General features: G+C 37.0%; 1 protein-coding gene, 1 long non-coding RNA gene and 1 pseudogene across 3 annotated transcripts; 1 reads left to right on the plus strand and 2 right to left on the minus strand.

Moving 5' to 3' along the window:
• The first annotated feature begins 865 nt into the window (after positions 1-865).
• Positions 866-3,411, plus strand: LOC126624714 (gibberellin 2-beta-dioxygenase 1-like). 2 transcript variants are annotated; one of them, XM_050293814.1, is made up of 3 exons: positions 866-1,439; positions 1,735-2,092; positions 2,694-3,411. In XM_050293814.1, exons 1-3 carry the CDS (start codon positions 1,075-1,077, stop codon positions 2,943-2,945), a joined length of 975 nt encoding a protein of 324 aa, XP_050149771.1. In that variant the 5' UTR covers positions 866-1,074; the 3' UTR covers positions 2,946-3,411. The 2 variants fall into 2 exon arrangements, with proteins under 2 accessions (XP_050149771.1, XP_050149770.1); XM_050293813.1 differs by having other exon boundaries at positions 867-1,478.
• Positions 1,703-2,564, minus strand: LOC126624715 (uncharacterized). Its single transcript, XR_007624201.1, has 2 exons — positions 2,431-2,564; positions 1,703-2,267 (listed from the first exon to the last, which is right to left on the minus strand). It is a non-coding gene; the product is annotated as an uncharacterized LOC126624715 (long non-coding RNA).
• A 7,943-nt stretch (positions 3,412-11,354) lies between the features above and the next one.
• LOC126622798 (uncharacterized) lies at positions 11,355-24,351 on the minus strand (annotated as a pseudogene).
• Positions 24,352-25,965: the final 1,614 nt, after the last annotated feature.

Here is a 25,965-nt window from a genome sequence, read left to right on the forward strand (position 1 = left end):
TAATTCGTGCATCCCATATCTTTCTTAATGCTTACAACAAAAGACTTGAATCTCTTGTCAAAACAAAAAAGAAGACTTGAATCTGAAAAATACTTCTTACCCATTCAGCTAGAACTTATAACTTGAATCTCTTGTCAAAACAAAAAAGAAGACTTGAATCTGAAAAATACTTCTTATCCCATTTAGCTATAACTTACAGCCTTTTTCATTTTATGTAGAAAACGATATGAAATATAAGGAAATAAAAAATAGAGGATAAATATTCAATGAACCCACCATATCATATGTATCCATTTCCTCTGTGTTCAAATTGACTGTGATGTCCTTTTCAGGGGAGAGCAGTCAGCGTATAGTCACTACTCATTAGATCCCTTTGGAAGGTGATGGCATTTAAAAGATTGAAGATTAGTCATAATAAATTTTCAAATAAAGTTATAAATCTCTACTAATTAATAAAACACTCATTGTCAATCAAAATTCTATAAAATTATCAGTTTAACTCTCTAATTAAAACAGAATATAAATCAGAAATATGGGGTAGAAATGTAATTTCACACAACCAAATTTTGTTTTTTTGTTTTTCAAAACCTCACATATATGTAATCCTAACATATCTCTAATTAAAAAAAAATAAAAAAACTTTCAACTCTCACATTCTCTATCACTCTCTCCCTCTCTCCTTCTATTTCAAAAACAAAAAGTAAAAAAAAATTCTCACATACTTTGTGTGTGCCCATATGCTAGTAATAAATTAATATAAAAACACTGTGATTGTGTTCTATGTACACTAAAAAGTTGTCATCCCTTAAAATATTAATTCCATGAAGGTTCCAAGCCCTTTCTCTATGTTCCCCTATAAATAGCCAAGAACCTAAAGCCAGTTACCTCCAAGTGCCCTCCTACTCAAGCCATATCAACTTTGTTCAGATTATCAAAATCCCACCATCCATCACCTCACCAATATTCCCCCATCTTCTTCTCTAGAATTCTCATCTTTCAACCCCTTCTCACTCTCTTCTTTTATCTCCCTCTTTTTTGACACATTAGATACAACATAAAATAACAAGTACTGCAATGGTGTTTGTGACCAAACCACCTAATGAGAACTTTTCTTATGCTAGAACCAGCAACAATGTCTCCAAATTATTTTCTGGGATTCCTCTGGTAGACCTCACAAAACCAGACTCCAAACAACTCATTGTCAAGGCCTGTGAGGAGTATGGTTTCTTCAAGATCATCAACCATGGTGTTCCAACGGATTTCATTACCAGATTGGAATCTGAGGCCATCAAATTCTTCTCCATGCCACTCTCTGAGAAGGAAAAGGCGGGGCCTCCTAATCCGTTGGGATATGGGAACAATCATATTGGGAAGAATGGTGATGTTGGGTGGGTAGAGTACCTCCTCCTCACAACCAATACAGAGTCCAATTCCCAGAGGTTTCTATCAGTTTTTGGAAATAGCGCAGAAGAGTTTTGGTATCTTATTCAATCATAACTTCTTGACAAAAAAAGTTATCCAATCATAACTTGAATTTAATTCCAAAGTTTTGATCTTTTCTAATAGGGAAATAATTTTTATACACCCCTTTCCCTCCCTGCAGTACACAACCCCCCTTTGTTTTTTTGGTATTTAGCAGAAATAAATATGATGTGCGGAAATCATTTTCCTGTTTTAATGATAAGCTCTTAACAAAAAGGTCTTATCTTTGATTTTATTTGGTTGTAATTGCAGTTCTGCTTTGAATGATTACATATCAGCTGTGAAGAAAATGGCCTGTGAGATTCTAGAGCTGATGGCTGAAGGGTTGAAGATTCAACCAAGAAATGTGTTAAGCAAACTTCTGATGGATGAACAGAGTGACTCTTGTTTCAGGCTCAATCACTACCCACTATGCCCAGAGCTTCAAGGTTTGAGTAGTGCCAGTGCCAGAAATGTGATTGGATTTGGAGAGCACACAGACCCACAAATCATTTCTGTGCTAAGATCCAACAACACATCTGGCCTCCAAATTTCTTTGGGAGATGGGAGTTGGATTTCAGTCCCCCCTGATCAGAACTCCTTCTTCATCAATGTTGGTGACTCTTTACAGGTACTACTACTGTCTAGTAAATATATTTGAGAAAATGTTTTCGCACGCTTCTTATTACTTTTAGAACGAGAAAAATGAGAAAAACATGTGCGGAAATAAGAAACTTTCCTAATTATTTCCTTGCTTTTAATTTGTTTTTCCTTATACTGACCGCTACTGATTTAATAATAGAGAACTTTAACGAAAAACTTCCGGTACTGTTCATTTTAACGAAAAACTACATTTTTACACTAACAAGTCAATCTTGGTACTATTCACTTTACCTTTTATTTTATCCTTATCATTAAAACTCAAAGTTTTCAAGCCCGTTTCATTAGTTTTCCTTTAATAATAATTACGAAGATCCCAATCAGTTTCCTGTAGAGAAAGATTCCTATTTTACTCTCAATTCCCTGTTACCCTGGATAAGATATGAATACCATCCCCCTTTATTTTTTTTACTGGGTTCTTAATGATTGCTATTTGCTTTTCTGCCCATCACAAAAATATAAACTCTGTGAGAAGAAAATAAAAAGTAGAAGAGTCTCCCTGGTTTGTTCGATTTTCTGGGAACGAGGGAAGTATTATCCCTTACTAATTAGGGTTTTTGGTGAATTTGCAGGTTTTGACTAATGGGAGGTTTCAAAGTGTGAGGCACAGGGTTTTGGCAAATGGTTTAAAATCAAGAGTGTCAATGATTTATTTTGGGGGACCACCCTTGAGTGAGAAGATAGCTCCATTGCAATCTGTCATGAACGGAGAGGAGGAAAGCCTCTACGAAGAGTTTACATGGTTTGAGTACAAAAAATCTGCGTGCAGCTCAAGACTTGCAGATAACAGGCTTGGACACTTTGAGAGAATTGCAGCCTCATAAATCACATCACAACAGACAAAGAAAACCCTAGTTCTTGCTAAAAGAAATAGGGTTTTTCAATCTCAGTACTCAGAAATCAGGATAGGTTAAGACCATAATTTTATCAAATTTCCCATAGATGGCATACTCTGTTCGATCCCCCCTGTTTTGCCCCTTCCTCCAATTTTATTCTCCCCCCTTTCTACCAAGTAATGCTTCATGTAACTAGCTACCTCTCTTGTTAGATATACAACATGCTCATCCCCCCACCTTTTTTTCTTTTTTTTGCGCTTGCTCTTACTTTCTGTAGTTTTTTTTTTTTCTTCTTCTTTTGAAAGAACCTCAACGTAACGAAGGATCTTTATTCATGGTTTGAAAAGGACAACGTGGAAACGTAAAATTTGGTCCTAGGCTATAATCATTAACTACGAGTTTTATTTTGGTGTAGTTTATAAATTTATAGAAAGTTCATCTTTTTGTGTGTTTACCATTCTATTTTTATAGTTTTTATTAAAAGAACTTCAACGGAACAAGAGAGTTTTACTCATTATTTGAAAAAGATAACTCGAGAACATAAAACTTGACCCCGACTACAATCATCAACCGTGAGAGCTATTTTTATTTTTATTTTCTTCCTAGTTTTTAAATCTATGGAAATAGGTGGATTGTTGATGAGAATGTCCCCACAGGATATTTTGTTCATCTTCATCTACAACTGTCTATCATAAAGCTTTTATGGTAAAAGAATTATTGTAGTCTTTGAATCTATTATGTCGTACGAAGTGATTGCCTCACTTCCTCCCCTCTCTTTCTTCTCTCTAATAATCAGGTCAATTGCAAACCATGGGCTTGTGGTGCACACAAAATCATGACTACTTATTCATTAGTGTAATCGATAAGAATTCGATAGTTACCAACACCTACATTCCTGAGTAGTGAGTACAATGATTTTGATGTCATTTTATAACGTATATGGCCATCGCCAGTCAGAACTCAAGATTAATCAGTTTGTGTCAAATGAGTTGTACTAGCCTCAGTTGCATTTGAATAAATAATTAAAAATGCTTCTGAAAATGTATGAAAGAATTCAAATAAACAAAAGTGTATTTTCTACAACATTTTTGTGGGTACATTGGCCAAACAAGCCAACAAACAAATAATCTACACAACAAAGAAAAAAGGAAAAGAAAATTAAGCTAGAGAAATTCAAGAATTCTTAAGGTTGTATTTTGTTTCATATAACCAAAATGATATTTTAAACTATTAAAACCTGCAAAAAGGAGATTTGAACTTGGACCTAAGGTACATGCACATTTTTCTAATTATAAACGATATTATTACTCTCAGCAAAACTAAGAGGAGGGGAAAGAGTTTTAACTTGGACGCAGTTAGTAAAAAATGAATACCTTATCTACTAAGGCAATCTAGTACTTACAAGGGACATGCGTGTTGCCCTAACCAGTTGGTCAAGCCTACATATGGGTTAAGGTTGTAATTATATCAAGATGGTCACACCATGATATTTTTGTTTTCATTTTTAGGTTGGCTACAATGTTTTTTAGTAGAGCAATAGCGTTAGTGGATAAATAGTTAGGGTATATGGTAATTGTTGGGGATCAAACTCTCACCAAGGTGAATAAATATAATTGTTTTCCGCCATTACGACATATACAAGGTTGTAAGCCAAGTTTTTTATTTGGGTCTAGGATCTTTATACTAGAGCTCTTTTTTTATTATTTCTTTCTGCCATATCCTTAATAGCGGGTTGGTTACACCTGCAAGGCTGCAACCGAAATGGAAACCGAGCGTTTCGTGGTTTAAAAATGTCAAATCTCATCTAAGTCACCACTTGTCAGGACCATTTAGAGTGAGTACCTTGGCTTGGACAGGACATTTAGTTCATGTCGCTATTCCTGGATTCAGGGGAGAAAATGTTCGATGGAGGCAAGTCCAGAAAATGAAAACCCATCAAAATAGACTTGGAGCAAAACAGCTTTTGTACCCAAACTGTTATATGGTCCTCGACAAAGTTCACATTCTCTGATGGAAGAGACCTCTTTTACTTCACATTTTGTAATATGATTCTTCACCAGTTTACTAATTTATTATCATCGCGATCGATAATTATAATGTTCATATGTAACATTGTGTTTGTCTTACTTCACCATAAGTAGATACCACAGTCAATTCGGCCAACCTCAGAAAAAATTGTTGATAGTTTTTCGAGGACAAGAAAGGAAAGTACCTGGTAGGACTTTTCTGAAGGATGGTAACTATCCCATGTTCCAAAACATGTACTCTGAGTCGTTCGAACACGTTTACCCCTAACAGTTGCACAGAAATCCGTCTTCTAAGTCTGCCGTTCCACAACATGCTTAATCCACCACTTTGAGTCCTGTACGCGAAACCATGCAATTGAGCAACAAAGGATGCGCAAATTAATTATAAGCTTCACCTTACAACACCCTATAAGTGAGTTAATTTCGTACGTAATGGTTGACAATGAGAGTTTTTATTTTTTATTTTTAATAATACATATTTTCTCTCACAAATTTTTGACTGTATTATGTATACAAAGTGTCAATCGGTCGGGTTCCGAACTAGATCAAGAGATGGATTATAGACATCAAGGTAGACAAAATAGAGATTTAAGGCTTAAATTTCATGTATTGCATAATTGGGAATATATTACATACAATCCTTGTTCTCCAAGGTAAACTAAAAAAAGGACATAAGAAATATCCTTCCTAATAAAGGACTCTAATATTTACACAATATTTACATTCCTATTTGAAAACTAACTCACGCAACACTCCCCCTTAAGTTGGAGCATAGATGTCACACATGCCCAACTTGATAAGTGAGTCATAAAAAACTCTACTACACATGGCATGAGTGAGGATGTCTGCAAGCTGCTCTTCTGAGTTCACAAACGGTATTGACACAATCTTCTTCTCGAGCTTTTCCTTAATGAAATGTTGATCCACCTCCACATGCTTCGTTCTGTCATGTTGCACCGGATTTTCTGCAATCTCTCATGTCGACTTATTGTCATAATACAACTTTGTCTCCTCCTTTGGTTTGAAACCAAGACCCCAAAGCAACTTACGTAACCAAAGAACTTCACACACTCCATGTGACATACCTCTGAATTCGGCCTCCGCAGAAGACCTAGACACCACATGTTGTTTCTTACTTCTCCAAGTGACCAAATTTCAACCAACAAACGTAAAATATCCAGAACTAGAACACCTATCAATCACATCACCTGCCCAGTTAGCATCAGTGAACCCCTCAATTTCCAGATGACTGGAATTTTTATACAGGATTCCTTTCCCTGGGCCGACTTTAAATACGCCAAGATACACATAATAGCAGTCATATGATCCACACTTGGTGAGTGCATAAATTGACTCACCACACTCACTGTATAGGCCATATCTGGACGAGTATAAGCTAAATAAATTAGTCTTCCTACCAGCCTTTGATATCTGCCTTTATCCATTGATTTTTGATCCAGATAAATCCCTAGGTGATGTTTCTCCACAATAGGCGTATCCACAGGTTTACATCCAAGTATACATGTTTCCTCTAAAAAATCAAGAACATACTTCCTTTGAGATAAGAAAATACCTTGGGACAAACGAGCCACCTCAACTCCCAGAAAATACTTTAAGTCACCCAAAGTTTTCATCTCGAACTCGGCCGCAAGGTTCTTCTCCAGTTTTACAATCCCATCTGAATCATCCCCTGTTATTATCATATCATCGACATAAATAATCAAGGCTGTTACTTTACCGTTCCTTCACTTCACAAATAGAGTATGATCAAAATGACTATGATAATACCCATTATTCCTCATGGTTTGAGTGAATCTTCTAAACCATGCACGAGGTGACTGCTTAAGCCCATAAAGAGACTTCTGCAATTGGCCCCTTCCTGTTTTTCCTCCATTATCATATCCTGGAGGAAAGTCCATATACACTTCCTCCTCCAAATGTCCATGAAGAAACGCATTTTTGACATCAAACTGTTTCAATGGCCAATTCAAATTCGCAGCTAATGATATAAGAACTCGTACCGTATTCATCTTAGCTGCTGGAGAAAAAGTTTCCTGGTAATCAACACCATACATTTGAGTATATCCTTTTGCCACCAACCATGCCTTATAACTGTCGAGTGACTCGTCAACTTTGTATTTAACTGTGAAAACCCATCGGCATCCAACTGGCTTCTTCCCCTTCGACTACTATACTACTTCCCATGTATTATTTTTCTGCAGTGCCTTCATCTCTTCATCCATTGCTTCCGCCCATTCTCGACTCTTCAAAGCGTCCTCTATTCGAGTTGGCACTTGAATTGACTCCACATTGTTCACCCAAGCTTGGCGTTCAGGTGAAAGGTTATTACACGACACATAATTAGCTATGGGATACTTTACTTTTCCATCTGGAGAGAACGTGTCAGGAGGTACACCACGATTTTACCTTGGTGGCACTTTATATGTACTTATAACATCATTAGTTACATGAGCATCATTGGTACTTACCTCGGTGATATTCAGAGAAGACGTATTCGACAATGGCACGATCAAGCGAGAAAAAAGGGGAAGCTTCGGCACAAAATTCATGGCTGCTGGCTTTGGCAGATGCTTGTGGCGAGGCTAGCTCGACCTCGGTAGCAGCTGGCTGAAACCCACCAGTTTCCTCGACGGCAATAAGTGGCTGCCCACCTATGTCACTCTCGGTAGGAAGATGCCGAGACCCTACTTCCTCTCTCGGCATAGTATTATCATCTCCCCCTGAAGGGCTTACATCTTGGACATCCAACCATCCAAACACACCATCAAGGTTACAAATAGCACTCTCCCTCCTGGGATCGGAAGGTGAGTATTCGGGAGTATAAAAATATTCTGATTCAGACAAGTCTAGCGTTTGGAAGGCTTTTATTGAGAGAGTGCGTTTGAGTGTGAGAGCTTGGAGTTGAAGAGCATTGTTGCATTGTTGACCGACTCTGAACATCATCCTCTCTGTATGTCCCCACCCAGAGTCCTCTGAAATGGCACACACCCTATCACTGGTATACTCATCATTCCAATTCTTCTTGCTTCGAGTCCATAAAGTTCCTGAAATTTTGCATTCAATCACCCCATTAAAATTTCACACACAAAAAAAGATGCATATAATTCAATTAAACAGACCCATCTTCCCACTTATTAGTAAAGCTTCAAGGACAAGCTAGTTCATATTAGCATGTCAAGTAGTTTCTTGTTTATATACCAGTCAACCTTAATCTGATATGTTTTATTAATTTTGTCCAATGACTCCACATTTAACTCAAGTCGTTCGTATTTGTGTCAGATGAATGAACATAATAAAGGAAAGGGATCCTCTCTGGATCCCTTCTACCTAATCCTCCTCATCAAACAATCCGGATCCTTGAAATTTGATCCAACGGCTATAAACAGGGATCCACTCTAAAAGTTATAATAACTTTAGCCGTTGGATCAAATTTTAAGGATCAACTTTAGCTGTTTATTTATTATCTAATTGCATTTAATCAGAGTTTCAATGTCGTTGTTATTGCCCGGGTCGACAATCGAATATAACACAAGTACTGCCGGAACTGTTTTGCTTTTGTGTAGAGTCATCGTAGCACAAGGATTTATCTTACACAATTAATGTGACTATAACTACAATGATCAACGAAAACAATGATGAACGAGGCAAAGTTTTCTGGGAAAGGGAGAGCAACTTAGTTGTACTGAAATATTTTAAGGTTTAGCTCATGTTATTTCCTCTCTCTCAATCTTGCATATATAAACAGTTCATGCATGTACGTGTTGGATGCTTTTGTTATGGTCAAAGCTAGCTGTGTATCTGTGTAATCATGCATGACGCATGTGTTAACAAATGAAAGATTAAGGGATTTGCAGAAAGAGTATGGAATAAGAAGAAGCTTGAGACTCAAGAATTACAGAGAGAGGAGATTTCTTATTAATATCACACAGTTAAAACTGATAGAGGTTTTGCTGTTTTATACACAACTAGTATCGAATGCTTTCTAACAGAATCTTGACAATTCATCCTAACAAACCAACTGTTATAACAGACAACTTAACAATCCTAACAATCAGCTCTCCTTTATCTGATGACAAGTGTCGTTCTTAGAGCCTTTGATTTCATCACTCTTATATTCCCCCTCAAGATCATGCGAGGAGCTAAGCATGAGATTGCCACAGTGCTGGTTAAACAGTGGAGCGGAGAGGCCTTTGGTTAGAATATCTGCAGAAGATACATGCTGAACTTGAAGATCTCCTCTGGTTACCCTTTCACGAACAAAGTGGTAGTGAATCTCTATGTGTTTAGCCTTACAGTGAAATACTGGATTTGTAGACAAAATTATGGCAGATATATTGTCACAGTAAATCATGGGAGGCTGTGTAATTGGCACATGCAAATGACAAAATAATTGCCTAATCCAAGCTAACTCAGCTGTTCTTTCCTGTTTCCCTATCATTCCTTTTGAATGAGATATGCTTGTAGTTTTACCACATTGGACTAAACGTAACTAGGAATCTAATACCGGATTATTTCCCAGAAGGGGGGACTTCCACATGAAGAGTCTTCACAGGGCACTCTTTTTCCCACTCTAAAATGTACAAAGTTGGCTCTCACAATCAACTTAAAATGATCGGAACCTTCCCCCACCTTTGTAAAATAAAATCACTTCTGACCCCCTACCCAACACCCACAAAAAAAAAGAAAAAAGAAAAAAAAAACAGTTTAAGTATAATCACTTAAATATTTAGATCACGCTTGACACACAGGATTAGACTAGATTTCACGTGCAATTAAGGAAAGAATATATGGATACAGTCTTCTTACTGGGAAGATTAGGATGAACTATTCATAAGAGGTTGGTTTCTAAAAGTTATCTAATTCCCCGAGTAAGATGATGACATCCCCATTCTCCCTGAGTTACACATAATTAGATTTAATTAGTCATTTAACTGTCTAACTAGTGTAGTCCTACATATTCAAATATGGCCTTAGTGGAAACTGGAAACACAAAACGAACTCCTGAATATAGCTCAAGCTGAGTGAAACAGGTCCAAGAATTGTAAGATACGTATTAACCATAATCATAAAATATACTAGCAAAGAAGCTCGCACTCTGCTGCGGGTTTAAAACTTTAACCAAAATTTAGCACTCATTTCTAAATTATTCAAAAATAAATGAAAGCAACTGAATCCACATAATATTTATTATTCATCTATAATATAGTCCGACAACAAAGTTTTATATATAACTTGACTAATCCATATCATTTCATAAAAAAAAAGAAGCATTTTTATCTTTACTATCACAGAATGTGTTGGTTTTATATGTTTAAGATAAATAAGATAGGTTTGGTTTACAAAGAGAGAGGGATTATTTGTTGCGTAAAAGGAGAGCTTAACTCTTTCAATTCTATAACGTAAAGGAAAAGACTTGTGAGAGAGGAGGGTGGTTGACTGCATTGGAATGTAAAATTGCTGGTAAGAATAATTATTTTACAGCAAATACGAATCATGTCTTAAAAAAGAGACAAAGTTGAATAACGGCACCTAATAATAATTGATATTCAGACGTTAGAAACTGCTTATCTACATTGACACATATATTACTATACACAAAGGAACACATTCACTGTAAAACATTTTATAAATTAATAGAACAGCTAAACAAACAGGGTAAAATAGTTTTTTAAGCTACATTACATTCGATTTACTTTACATCAAAAGCATATTTGCAATCCAAGGGGAAGATTTCTAAATTACATTTATATACATTTCTAAAAGTCTCCCACATTGTTTAGTTGTTTGCACTTGTATTATACTAATTCTATGTTAAAAGTTCTATGTACAACAAAAAAAGTAGATTTGAACGACTAAAAGGACAAACTTTCAAGTCCCAAATATATATAGTTTCAAAAATTGCCCAAATTATTTTTCATGTTACTTCTCTGTTCTTGGGCTCATAAAAAAAATTTCCCATTTGTTCTATATTGTCACAAAGAACATCAATCATCTTTGCACTTCTTCTTGCTCTAGATTGGAATTTTTTGTATAAGAAATATGATAAAATTGGAGTTATGAGAATACATGTGTTAATAACAAACAGATGTAATGTACTCGATTTTGGAAGCAGTAAAGACCATTTCAAATTTGATTGGAGGCGCTTTGTTCCTGAGAGATTTGATGGGAAATCTTCATTGTCCGATGTATTTTGTTCATCTATTTCTTTGGTAATTTCAGTTTTCCTTAAATTCATATAAACAGAAGAGAGATTAATACATTAGTAACTGTCAGGTTATTTGAAAATATAGATAAAAATGAGATACTAACAGTGAAAATTCTTACCTTTTATGTTTTTTTTTTTCTAGTCTTAGAGCTGAAAAGACCCTTCCGAACTGAACTTTTTGTAGGCAATGTTGTGACAACAATGGGTGAAATGGTGGAAGAGAGATGTTTTAACTTTTTTTTCAGAAAGTGGTGGGGTCGATGAAAAATTTTGAGCAGCCGTATCTTCCTCCTCAAATTCAATCATTGATTCATAAGAAGCTTTGGAGCTTGATTGAATAACTTGTATTTTGTCGTTGAAAATCGCTTGGATCAAGAAATCATTTTTCAAATTTCCGAATTGAAGTTGAAAATTTTTGATTTGTCCACGACATTGGAGAATTGCATCCGGTAATTCTTGTTGATCAGTAAACCCTTTTTCGACAACTAAGTCAAAGCATGAAGTTCTAAATAAATGTTCTGCTTGTTTGCCATCGATGATGGCACTGGTCTCATCGCTGGCGTCTTCAAGGATTAAAGTTACTTTGAACCTAAGTATATGACAGACAAGTATAACGCTTATGAAATAAGTTATAAACAGGGGAGGGTACTTAAATATTATGAAAGTAGTTGTAAACATTTGCCTTACCAGGGGAGGGGAGTTTGGACACTGTGCTTTAGAAAAATTTGCACGTCATTGTTTTTGTTGATGCACAAAATCAGTGAGGACTTTGGTACAACAGAAAGTGTTAAGTTTATGACCTTCGCTAGATTGCTCCGGTCACTAGTGTGGATAAGTATGTAAATGGATAGAGATAGGGAAGCAAACACAAGATGTACGTGGTTCACCCAGATTGGCTACGTCCACAGAGTAGAGGAGTTCTCATTAATTGTGAAGGGTTTGCATAAGTACATAGGTTCAAGCTCTCCTTTTGTGAGTACTAGTGAATGATTTAGTTCAAATAACATTAGGAAATATTGTGAGAGAATGATCTCTATTTACAGAAGAGAGTTTCTAGTTTCATTCTAACATTGACACATATCGTGTTGTGATTAGTTTCTGATGTTAACACGTGTCGCGTTATGATTGGCTTCTGATGTCAAATCGTGTCGTGCTATGATTGGCCTCCTGGTTGGAAGGAAACTCTTTTGGGTCATTGACGGTATAACGTTGACCGGTGCTCAGTAGTTTCGGGATTGGTCAAGTATGGTACAAACAGTGCTCCCCTAAGTTCCCGAGTGAGGGAAGCTCCTCAGTTAGGGACTTGCAAGATCCAAGCTATTGAGTAATCACGAAACTTCTAAGTACCGAAGTGTAGTATCATTTTCATTTGCCTTATCTGTCTCATATGTAGATGTGGCATCTTCTCTGGAAGTACTTTTCCTCCATCCAAGGGTGGTATCTTTAACCGATGAAGATGCACAAGGTAATGTATCAATTTCACTTGAAGCTTACTTGTAGTTTCGGGCTTGGTCAAGTGCGATACAAACCCTATAGTAGGAGCCCCCCAAGTCGCCGAGCTAGGAGATTTACCGAAGGAGGTAACAGACAAGGTAAGCAATCAGACTTCTAAGCAAGCAACCTGGATCAGAGGTTCGACTTTGGCTTCCGGTTGATTGTTCTCATTCTCCTTGTGTCATAAATAGCACCAAGGATAAGGAGAAGCAAATAGAGAAGATATGATATGAGATACTTTTGCTTTTGAAGAAGTAACTTTCCACAGGCTTATTCTTGAACTGGGCTAGAGGGTTTTATGATTTCCTCCAGAGTATAAGGTCGACTCAAGAATTTGAGTGTCAAAATAAGTCTATTAAATCTAGAGTACGTTCGACCCTGATGATATGGGATACTTTTGCTTTTAACAAAGTAGTGGATGTATCAGCACGTGTTCTGTTACGCTTGTCTCCACATGGTTCCTTGTATCTTTCTCACTTGCCCTATTTGTTCCTCAAGCAGATGTGGTATCTTTTCTGGAAGCATAAGATGTTGAAGATGAGTACTCGAGAGCAATGCCAGGTAAGTAATCAGGCAAGGGGTTCTAGGCAGTCAGTTCTTGACTGGAAGCTTGATTTCAAGTGCTGACTGATTGCTCTCTTTCTCCTTGTATTGCAGGTAAGAACAAGGCCAAAGGAAAAGATAGGGAAAAAGCATGATATGGGATACTCTTGCTTTTAACCCTGATGATATGAGATACTCTTGCTCTAGTGTGGCTTATTTGCAGAGGTATTATCGGGAGGAAAAGAAGCTGAGTATTTTGGGAGACTCTGCTGAGAGTGCCCTCTCGGATGTGAAGAAAAGTTAAGCATTTTTTTTTATTTGCAGGTGTGCCTGGCTGTGGAGGATGAAGGTCGACATATATAGGAGTCTCCCTAACAACAAGTAGTAGTGCTATTCCTTTACCCTTCATGGTCATAGCAATGTAGTGGGAGCTGCAAGCTTCATGTGTTTTAACTTTGTCAGAGCACTTTGAAAAAAGTGGTATGTGGTATTTGGAAAGTTGATATTGCGTGTGAAGATTGCAGATAAGCTTTATCCAAAGAAATCTGGCTCTCGTAGTTCGAAGAGCAGTGCCTCTTCGATTTTCAAACAAGCAATCATGTTGGGGATCTGGCTCTCAAGATTCAGAGAACGGTGCCTCTTAGATTTTTGAGAAAGCAATCTTGTTGAGAGTCTGGCTCTCGAGATTCGGAGAGTAGTGCCTCTTTGATTTTTGAGAAAGTAATCCTGTTGGGAGTCTGGCTCTCGAGATTCGGAAGGCGGTGCCTCTTCGATTTTTGAGCACGTAATCCTGTTAGGAGTCTGACTCTCGAGATTCAGAGAGCAGTGCCTGTTCGATTTTTTAGAAAGCAATCTTGTTGGGAGTTTGACTTTTGAGATTCGGAGAATAGTGTCTCTTCGATTTTTGAGAAAGTAATCCTGGTGGGAGTCTGGCTTCCGAGATTTGGAGGGCGGTGCCTCTTCGATTTTTGAGCACGTAATCCTGTTGGGAGTCTGGCTTTCGAGATTCGGAAAGCGGTACCTCTTCGATTTTTGAGCAAACAATCTTGTTGGGAGTGTTTTCTCGAATATGAGTAAAGGTTGGGGATTTTTGCCAGTCTGCCTTGCCACGGAGCACGGAGGTTGACATACATTGTGACTTTCTAGTTATCAAGCAGTGGTGCTGTTCCTTTACCCTTGTGGGTAATAGTAGGGTAGCTGGACCTTCAAAATTTATGTGTCTAACCTTTGTCAGAGATCTTTGGCAAAGTTATATGTGGTACCCGAAGAGCTAATGTTGCGTGTGGAAAGTGGTGCCTCTTCAGAATCCGGAGAGTGGTGCCTCTTCGATTTTTGAACCAACGGCCTTGTTGCCCTTTCTTTTATAAGGGCACCAATTGTGTGCAAGAAGTACATTCAGAGAGTTATTGCTTGTAGAAATTTTCCCCTTACTTCAGAGATTTATTGCACCTCATTTCTCCTTTATCATTTCTGAGAATGTCTGGCCCATCTGACTGTCGTTTTGACTTGAACTTTGGTGAAGAGGCAGCCATGCCTTCTCAAGACAACATATGACGCCCATCCTTCTTATCCCCTACTGGTCCTCTTACCGTTGGGGACTCTGTGATGAAGAATGATATGACTACTGCGGTGGTGGTCAGGAACCTTCTCACTCCCAAAGATAACAGACTACTTTCCAAACGATCTGACGAGTTGGTTATTAAGGATTCTCTGGCTCTCAGTGTTCAGTGTGCAGGTTCTGTGTCTAATATGGCCCAACGCGTATTTGCTCAAACCCGCCAAGTTGAATCATTGGCGGCTGAAGTGATAAGTCTCAAATAGGAGATCAGAGGGCTCAAGCATGAGAATAAACAGTTGCACAGACTCGTACATGACTATGCTACAAACATGAAGAGGAAGCTCGAACAGCTGCAGGAATCTGATGGTTAGATTTTACTTGATCATCAGAGGTTTGTGGGTTTATTCCAAAGGCATTTATTGCCTTCGTCTTCTGGGGCTGTACTGCGTAATGAAGCTCCAAATGATCAACCTTTGGTGCCTCATTCTTCTGAGCTTCTACTTAGTACTGAGGCTCCGAATAATCACCCTCTAGTGCCTCATCTTTCTGGGGCTCTGCCGACTGCTTAGACTTCTCCTGAGCAACCTTTGTGAAGGGTCCCTCTTATTTGTTTATTTTGATTCATGTATATGTACATATTTGTAACTTATCGGAGATATCAATAAACAAGCTTTGCTTCATTTCAACGTATTGTGTTAAATATACCAAGGCATTCTTCACTAAGTTCTTTGAATTTTTCCTTTTGTTGAAACTTGTATGTTGAAGCTTTGTGAGTGAAGCGTGTAGATTGAGATAGTGCTCCCTTAATTTCCCGAGTGAGGAAAACTTCTCGTTTGGAGACTTGAAAAATCCAAGTCACTGAGTGGTCGTGAGACTTCCGAGTATCAAGGTGCAGTAGCATATGGTAGGAGTCCCCCAAGTCTCCGGTCGAGGGAGTTGACGAATGAGACATTTCCTTTCTAAGTGGTAGCCTAAAACTCCTTCTTCATATATATTTGTTATGAAAGTTGTTAGGCCCAAAGAAGAGGAGGCCTAGACAATTTTTTTTTTCGTTTTTTTTTTCAAATTTTTGTTTTCTTTTGATTTTTCGAATTTTTGAATTTTTGAATTTTGAATTTTCCAATTTTCGAATTTCCGAAAAAAAAAAAAATATACATATAGGCTTTTGTGGGTGAAGCTTTTGTTGGTGAAGCTTTTATGGGTGAAGCTTTTGTAGGTGAAGCTTTTGTGGTGGGTGAAGCTTTTGTGGGTGAAGCTTTTGTTGGTGAAGTTTTTATGGGTGAAGCTTTTGTAGGTGAAGCTATTGTGGGTGAAGCTTTTGTGGTGGGGGAAGCTTTTGTGGTGGAGTAAGCTTTTGTGAGTGAAGCTTTTGTGGTGGGTGAAGTTTTTGTGGGTGAAGTTTTTATGGGTGACGCTTTTGTAGGTGAAGCTATTGTGGGTGAAGCTTTTGTAGGTGAAGCTTTGGAGTTGAAGCTTTGTAGGTGAAGCTATGGAGTTGAAGCTTTTGTTTGGTACCATGAATTGATTTTGCTTCACACTATCTTGAAGCTTTTGAGAATTTGCAGTTGTCCTCCATTGATGAAGCTTTGTTGAATTTCCATTTTTTTTTTTGGGAAACTAGAAATTTGAAAATGTGGGAGAGACAACATATACAAATTTTGCTTCCACACTCTTGAGCAAGAGATTGTGATGCAAGTCACACCTTGTAGTAATTGAAGGTTTGGATGAACCATATAAATTGAATTTGCTTCGAACAGTCTTGAATTTGCTTCGAAGGTTTCAGAATTGTTAGTTGTCCTCCATTGATAAAGCTTTTGTTGGCACTATAAATTGGTTTTGCTTCACACTGTCTTGATCAAGAGTGTGTGAAGTTTTTGAGAATTGTGGTTGAACTCCTTTGATGAAGCTTTTGTTGGCACCATAAATTGGTTTTGCTTCACGCTGTCTTGATCAAGAGTGTGTGAAGCTTTTGAGAATTGTGGTTTCCCTCAATTGATGAAGCTCTTGTTAACGCCATAAATTTGTTTGCTTCACACTGTCTTGATCAAGAGTGTGTGAAGCTTTTGAGAATTGTGGTTGCCTTCCATTGATGAAGCTCTTGTTGGCATCATAAATTGGTTTTGCTTCACACTGTCTTGATCAAAAGTGTGTGAAGCTTTTTGAGAATTGTGGTTGAACTTCTTTGATGAAGCTCTTGTTGGCACCATTAATTGGTTTTGCTTCACACTGTCTTGATCAAGAGTGTGTGAAGCTTTTGAGAATTGTGGTTGCCCTCCATTGATAAAGCTCTTGTTGGCACCATAAATTGGTTTTGCTTCACACTATCTTGATTAAGAGTGTGTGAAGCTTTTGAGAACTATGGTTGAACTCCTTTGATGAAGCTTTTGTTGGCACCATAAATTGGTAAGCAGATGCAAGAGGGCTGAATAGCTTGATCTTCGTATGCCATGCACTGAAGTTGTTGTTGGCTTGCAATAAGACTTTGTTGGTGACTATAACTCTTGTTGGGTATAAGTGATCCCCTAGTTGAGTTGTCAAGCTTGAGGGTTTTTGATTATTTGTGAATGCTAGGAGTTCACATGTACAAGTTGTACCACTCGTCTTCTGGTAGGTGGAATGAATGGTGAGTTGCTTTCATCACTTGGTTGGAGGCACGAAGATGAGTTTCTTCTTCACTTGGTTAATGGCATGAGTGGCAAGTTGCCAAATGATATTAGAATATGCGTTATACATTTCATCATCTGGTTGGTGACATGAATAAGAGTACGAGTTGTACATTTTACCACTTGGTTGGTGGCATGAAGATAAGTTCCTTCTTCACCTGGTTAGTGGTATGAGTGGCAAGTTGCCAAATGATATTAGAGTACGGGTTGTACATTTCATCACCCGGTTGGTGGCATGAAGATGAGTTCATTCTTCACCCGGTTGGTGGCATGAGTGGCAAGTTGCCAAATGATATTAGAGTACGGGTTGTACATTTCATCACCTAGTTGGTGGCATGAAGGAGAGTACCGGTTGTACATTTCATCATCTGGTTGGTGGCATGAAGATGAATTCCTTCTTCACCTGGTTGGTGGCATGAGTGGCAAGTTGCCAAATGATATTAGAGTACGGGTTGCACATTTCATCACCTGGTTGGTGGCATGAAGGAGAGTACGGGTTGTACATTTCATCACCTGGTTGGTGGCATGAAGATGAGTTCCTTCTTCACATTTCATCACCTGGTTGGTGAGAATAAGGGCAAGGTGTCGAGGCACATTATAGCAAGTGTCGAAAACACAAAGTATTTGAACCCTTTCGAAGCACAGTTAGCTTATGTATGGATGTGTTTGAATGTATGATGTTTATGTATGAATGTGTTGGAATGTATGATGTTTATGTTGATTGATATGAGTGATGCTTATGAATGTTTTGCTATGCATGAAGGGATCCGTGCTTTTGATATGTGAACTATGTTGGTTGTAACACTTAGTATCACATACTTTGTGTCAAAGTACGCATGTTGAAGCTCTGAGTTGGAGTATAAGGGTAGGTTAGCGTGGACCAATTGTTCCAGTGTTAGGAATGCAAAAGACTTAGAAGAAGTTGTCTGAATTCCCTCTTCTTTAAATATTTGCCGAATGGCTTGTGTGACAAAAGATCTCAAGCGGTTGAGAGTCAAAACATTTGTAATATGTATGCCTTCTTATAATAGCATTTCCTTTAGTACCTAGTCCTCCACTTTGAAAGAGTGATGCTTAGCCCCATAGTCATAATAGTCGAAGGTACGTTCACCCCTGGTTGTCTTGATACGAACTTTTATCCCTCTTGTTGTAATGGGCTTGCTGAAAGTAAAAATCCTTCCTCTTACTAAGAGACAGATACGTTTGGTGACTTAGCGAGTAGCTAAATGAGGCAGGAGATAATGCAATAGGTGTTTGAATGGCCAAGATCTCCTTACTTGGTAGAACCTGACTTCCACTTCCCATTTGTTGATAAGGGTTAACCATATAGGGGTTCCCTTGGTATGTCATTGCTTCGGCGGAGGCGTGGTCGTAAGCATGTGCCATCACCTCAGAGTAAGTTTTCCAAGTGTTGGCATTGATTATGTACTTGAAGAAACAATCACGTAGGCCTGCCGTGAAGGCTTTGAGGGCGGTCTTGTCATCTGCCTCAGCACAGCGAGAATACTTATGGCTAAAGTGACCATTATACTTTCGTAGTGACTCGTCCGTCTTTTGACGAATAGTGTACAAGTCATCTGTAGAATGCAAGCGATCAATCTGGAAGATATGTTGAGAGACAAACAATTTCCTTAGTTCCTCAAATGAGTGTACTGTCTCAGGTGGAAGACGGCAATACCAGTTTAGAGCTCCGCTAGAGAGGGTGGAGGGGAAGAGAATACATCGCTCTTCGTCGGTGTTCATCCGATATGCCATGTTGGACTCAAAGAGGTTAAGGTGTTCAATTAGGTCATCCCTTTCAGTATAGAGTTGTAAACCAAGCTTTTATTTTGTCTTCGCTTGAAGGGGGTGTCAAGGATCCTCCTTGTGAGAGAGCCAGACCTGGGTTGGTTCTAGTCAGGTATCTCGGCCTGACGTTCGGCCTTCAACGTGTTTACTTATTCAAGGAGCTGTACGATAAGGGGGTCCTCAGTGGAGTCATGTACCGCTGAAATTTTCTTTCGTAAATCTCCATTGCCTCTTGGAAGTAGGAAAGTTTGAGTAAGGGCGTGTGGTTTTTTCTTGGACTCGCCGTACTGACTTCTAGGGCGAGTATGTCGGAATACCTCAGAGTCCCCTGTACCTTCCTGTTCCTTTGGGACCAGTTGTTCCTTCCCGAGATTGGCAACTGGCCTGGGTCGTGGGAGGGGACAAAGTCTTTCAGAAACCCTTGGGTCATTAATCTTCAAGCATATGTGGAGGGGATTCTCTCGACGTCGCTTTAGGAAGTCTTGGCAGTCACGATAAACGGTTTTCGATCCTTCCAACCCTTCTGCAATGAGGTGTCTTCCTCCACTTCTCCTGCTTCAGGTCGAAGCATCTAGGTTGAGAGAAGTCTTAAGTTGATCAATGTTTTGATGATTAGCTCGCTCCTTATCAGGGATACCCATGTCGAAGGGAGGTCCGTGTTGGGGGGTACCCAGATGATGGTTGATGTCCACAGGGGTAATGAGCTCGCGTGTTTGAGTATGCATAGTTTCGTGGAGCGTCTCAAAGAGCTTCTCATACTGCTCCTGGAGGACCTTATTCTTCATTGCTATCTTGTTGTTTTAGGCTTCTAGCTCATCGACTTTAGCTTGAAGAGCAACCTTTTTTCCTTCTTTCTTTCGTTGCTTCGCACTAGGTGCTAGAGTGGTGTCATTCTGTGTGTTGTGGCTTCCTTCGCTCCCTATGTTGGAGAGGGATGCCTGGTCAAAAGAGAGTGTACGAATGGTGGAAACCAGCTTGGCAAAGCTGAAGAGAGTGGGAATAAGTGTCGTTCCCACAGACGGCACCAAATGTTGATGCACAAAATCAGTGAGGACTTTGGTACAATAGAAAGTGTTAAGTTTATGACCTTCGCTAGATTGCTCTGATCACTAGTGTGGATAAGTATGTAAATGGATAGAGATAGGGAAGCAAACACAAGATGTACGTGGTTCACCCATATTGGCTACGTCCATGGAGTAGAGGAGTTCTCATTAATTGTGAAGGGTTTACACAAGTACATAGGTTCAAGCTCTCCTTTTGTGAGTACTAGTGAATGATTTAGTTCAAATGACATTAGGAAATATTGTGAGAGAATGATCTCTATTTATAGAAGAGAGTTTCTAGTTTCATTCTGACATTGACACGTGTCGTGTTGTGATTGGCTTCTGATGTTGACACGTGTCGCGCTATGATTGGCTTCTGATGTCGACACGTGTCGCGCTGTGATTGGCCTCCTGGTTGGAGGAAAACTCTTCTAGGTCATTGACGGTATAACGTTGACCAGTGCTTAGTAGTTTCGGAATTGGTCAAGTATGGTACAAACAGTTTTCATTCTTTCTGAGTTGTTTGTAGCAGCATGGACATGCTTTGTACCACCATCCAGCATGCGAATCAAAATGGGTAATAGCTGCTCTACATAGGACTGTAGTGTTCTAAAATATGTGCATAGACAATGATTAATTATGGATCATGTAATGATGGAAGATGGATAACATATCAAAAGCATCACTTAAATCTTGAAATATTATGTGCATAAGACAGTGCTTATAGTATGTGTATAGACAGTATATCGAAAGCATCACTCCAATTTTGAGATATATGCATATGTAAAACATACTGTTCATGTTGGACAAAAGAGAGACCAAATCATTTTTTTTTTTTTTTTGGCTTTCAAATATATGTCTTTTCTGTTCAAGGTTTAAAGCTAAGAATGATATGTACTTAACTAATTTGTCATGTTGACAAAATGGAGTAATCTTGAGACAGAATGAAGTCATTAAGACTATAGAATTTCTTATTAGTTTGTCTTTTGGTGCATATACTCCCGATAAGATCATTTACGATTCAACCACAAAAAAAGAAAAAGGTCTTAACAATATGCTTTCCAAGTCCCACCTTGCCATGATCACTATGTTAACCATAGCCCTCTTCCTCTGTGTTTGTATGTGTGTGTTTCTGTAAAAGAGGGAGAGAGAGAGACAACTAAGGATGCACATGAAAAATCATTGTGAGAAACATAAGCAGATGACATTACTATATCCGCACATACAAAAAATATTTCAGATGATGCAAATAGAATTCCCATAGAAGATACCAGCATTAAAATTATTATGAGACTTGAATCACGTGTAACCTAGTGTGATAGGGATAAAACCATCGATCGACAGTTTTATTTTCTATTTTCTTGCTCGGAAAATATTATTTCCAGTCGTCAAAGCTTAACCAATTAAAATTTCTACTGGGGCAACAACCAACGCATGATTCCAATAAAAAAAGTAGCGAGAAGAAGAATGTAACATAGAGACACATGTATGTGAAACTTCATAGCTAGATTTTATTATTTATCATAACTCAAATTAGTATCATTTAATTGGTAATTTAAACATTTCCTACATGTATATACTAATCTCTCTTTAGATTTAGATTTTTATTTAAATTCATGCAGGAAATGCTTTACTTTTACATTCTCAAACATTGCAAAAAGTTTGTTTACCTTGTACAAATCTGGATACAAAATATTCCGATCTTGGACAGACAGCTTTTCAACGGTTTCCAATTGTTCTGATCCCATTAGTTGCTTTGCTGACGTTGACAATATTTTCACAGAATGAGTCTGACCAACAAAGCTGCATAAATTTTTTTATTCAAATAAAATAGAATAAGAATCTAAATGATAAAGGGATAGTAATAACTTGTTCATGAGGCATTGATCAATCGAAGAAAAAAAAATGTAAAACATAGCGTCATCATAAATTCGAAACAATATTTTTGATACATCGATAAACTTATTGTATCATTGTCCAATGCATATACAAATATGGCTTGTGTTTCTAAAGTGTGGATTGTAGAAAGATTGTCCAAATGTATATGCAAATGCTATTATGGTAGACTAAAATGAACACGTTTTGATGAGAGTATTTTTTTGCTAATAAGAAAAAAAAAAATTCATGAATTTTAATAAGTTAATATATTTTGACCTTAAGGGAAAGAAATTCTACTTCGCCTACTCTATAACAACAACATCCTTTTTTTAAACAATTCTAGTCAAGCTATAACAGACCTTGCCAAGTTTCTTCACAGCTTCCATAAGTTTACAATATTGAAGAAAAAAAATGTTTGATAGTTTGTAACATACAATTTTAGGTAATTGTTATATATATTACAATTTATGATTAATGGATTTTTCTAAGTTTTTCTAACCGGTTTATTTTGCAGATAAGTTGTAGTGAAGTATTTTTCAAGTCTGAAAACACTCAAACTAAGAACAAATATATAAACATTGGATTTTCAAATGCAATGGCGGAGCTAAATTTTTTTTTATGGGTGGGCTAGCCAAAAAAATTATCCTAAAATCAAATGATTTTTATTTTATTTTTTGCTACATATATATTGCATGCAAAAATTTAAGTTTAACAAATTTGTATACTTAAAATTTACTTGGCATGAACTCAACAATATTTGCATTTGCAAACCGTAAATATTACAATGAATCATCAAATTTACATATATTTAGATGCAAACACAAGAAGAAGATAACAAACTTGACATCTCAATTACAATCACACAACTAGCAGAAATCAAAACAAGGAAAGTAGATGTAAAGGCAATCTTAAAAAAATTGATTGAAACTGATATAAAGTCCGCTGAATCAAAGCAGAATAATCTTGAACAAAATGGCATCACATTTTCCATGATAAGTTTTATATTTCTAGTTGTGCTAAATACTCGCCGGGCTAATTTCATTAAAAAATAATTCTTCTTGCAGTTTTTTTTTTTTTTTTGCCTATTATATTAGATTATGCACTAATATATATATGCACACACACATATGCCACAAATTCTCCCTGGGCTACAGCCCACCGTAGCCTTTGGTGTGGCTACGCCATTGTTCAAATGTGCTTACTTGAAATAACAATTTCATATTTATATGTATATCATTAGTAAACAGATGTAAACAGATATATCCATTTTTTCTCCCTTAGACTCAACTTCAAGATGAAAAAAAAAAAAAATTATTTGAGACTTAGGAACTGACCTTGTTTTATAAGGGGTTGCCTCTGGAATGTCTGGATTGATGAAAATCATTGTGGAAATACTGCTGTTCAGCATAATGTTTTCTGGTTGTTTATAAATAAAGAATTAGATTATAATTTTATACAACAAATATGAACAATTGAAAATAGCACAGAAAAATTATATACCTCTGAATTGTTTAACCTTAAGACTAGTGAAAACACCCAAGACTGGTGGTGTTAAGTGTTCCAAAGCTTTGAAATCAAGGGTTCTTGTAGTGTCACCCCACAACGTAAGGTTAACATTTTATTTTCCTAAGTGAATGGATATCAAGAAGAAAATTAATCTTTTGAATAAGATGTGCAATAATTTAAAAAATTAAGATGTTTTGATATATTATTTACCTGATATTTTACAATTTAAGTTCACATACTTTCTCAATTCTCTCATTACTGATCATTTTGTCCTCCAAAGGTTTTACTGTAGTGATACGTCCCAGAACATCTTAAAAATTATCCAAAGATTGTAGTCAGATTAATCAAAATGATTAAAAAGATATTGACAAAATGATACTACGGTTATATCAATTTTTTTTTATATAAATATATATACAATTACATGTGAGAATATCATACCGATTGATGCGAGAAGTTAGTTGAGAATAATCAAGTAAGTAAAATTGATGTGAAGGAATCTGTGGATGAACACCTGGTAACTCTTCAAATTTTGTTTTTGTATTGAAGCACACTTGTGCTTCGTGGGGGACAATCTTGTAGGTCGGTTTACAACGACTGGTAGAAAACTGTGTGATCTCATAAACATGATTAGATTTTATTTTTGAAGCAACGTACTCGGAATCCATTTCTTTCATAGAGGCTTGAATTGCATCTTTCTACACGATTAAAAAAAAAAGATTAAGGAGATATATATGTACAATACATGATGCCAGGTACAGTAAAAGTCTTTATGATACAGTCTTTATGAGTAGCATACCAGTGTATTTAATGATTTTTGGAAGTCAGAAAATATAATCCAGTTTAAATGTAAGTGAGGTGCAAACTGGAATGAAACCTGATAAAACTTCTTATTTGGGTAATATGAAATCAGAAATGAAATCTAAAGAGAAATCAAGTAGACTTTCCCAATCCAATTCCATAAGTGAAGTTAGTGTGAAGAGACAGTCAAGCAACACTGGTGTGGAGTATGGGAGTGAGATGCAAATTGGAAACAAACCTGATAACGTTGCTTATTGTGGTGATGTAAGATCTGAAGAGAAATCTCGTATGCCTTTCTCCCTATCTAATTCAAGCATTTGCAATGATGACTAGGAAGATGTTTTAAAACGGAGTTATGATATTTCTTATTTGGGAGATATGAGGAGTGGAGAACAATCTATCTAGTTTTCCTCTCATCCTCATTCAAGAAATTTTAGTAATGATCATAATTTTAAACCTATTCAATATATTATTTCAAAATTGTTTTATAACTTATGTTTTAATTAATAGGGAACTTTAATGAAAATGGTTTGACCCAACTTTATTTTAACAAAAAACCAACCTAAAATTTTCTTTAACCAAAAGGGCTTAAATATTAACAATAAAAATAAAGGAAAACTAATGAAAATGGCTTGAAAACTTTGAGTTTTAATGATAAGAACAAAATAAAGGGTAAAGTGAATAGTACCAGGATTGACTTTTTAGTGTAAAAATGTGGTTTTTCGTTAAAGTGAACAGTACCAGGTGCTTTTCGTTAAAGTTCCCTAAAAATAAACCCTAAAATTTGAACACGTGTTGAATTCTCTAAGCCCAAAACATTAAAAAGTCAATTTACAAAAATATCCTAACAGAAAGTTACACGGCCAGCTAAATGTTTCATATATTTACAATACTATCATCCTCTAAATTCGCACAATCAATTCCCACCAAACTCAACCCTTAAAATACCTAAAATTTGAAAATGGTTATTCTTCCACTGTAAACCAACCAAAAACCCTAAAATTTGAAATTTGAAGCTCGAAATCTAGCAACATTTAGTAATTTGAAGAACAAAATCAAGTTGAATACCTCTAAAAGTCATTAATGGCTGACCAATTGCCGAAAAAAGTTGAACAAAAGCCAGAATTTTCATCCGAGCACACCGCGAGCACACCGTCAACGAAGAGGTATATATTTGAATGTTTGTTGTGGAGCTAAAAATAATTACAAGGCGACACGTGGATTTTTGAATAAAAGAGGACAAAAATACCCTTGAGGTACAACGGGAATCTTACGCACGAGCAGCGGCCAATCATCCTTCAACCAAATAAAAAAATGTCCGAAAAAGGTAACAATTCAAAAATTCATCTCATCAAATCCTTCTACAAGGTAATTCCTAAAACCTATTTCATTCCATATATTTTACCTAATTTTTTCCTCTTTTAGCTAATCAATTAGCTATCATAACCTCCAAAATATTCATTCCAAAAATATGTTAATTG

The sequence above is a fragment of the Malus sylvestris genome, chromosome 5 (assembly GCF_916048215.2).
Source record: "Malus sylvestris chromosome 5, drMalSylv7.2, whole genome shotgun sequence".
In the NCBI taxonomy this organism is placed as follows: domain Eukaryota; kingdom Viridiplantae; phylum Streptophyta; class Magnoliopsida; order Rosales; family Rosaceae; genus Malus; species Malus sylvestris.

What these genes read in the sequence shown, in the direction of transcription:
- LOC126624714 (XM_050293813.1), top strand. Translation starts at nt 1,075, where the DNA reads ATGGTGTTTGTGACCAAACCACCTAATGAGAACTTTTCTTATGCTAGA. An exon ending in AATAGCGCAGAAGAGTTTTG is followed by an intron (nt 1,479 to 1,734) that starts GTATCTTATTCA and finishes TTGTAATTGCAG; the next exon opens with TTCTGCTTTGAATGATTACA. An exon ending in ATGTTGGTGACTCTTTACAG is followed by an intron (nt 2,093 to 2,693) that starts GTACTACTACTG and finishes GTGAATTTGCAG; the next exon opens with GTTTTGACTAATGGGAGGTT.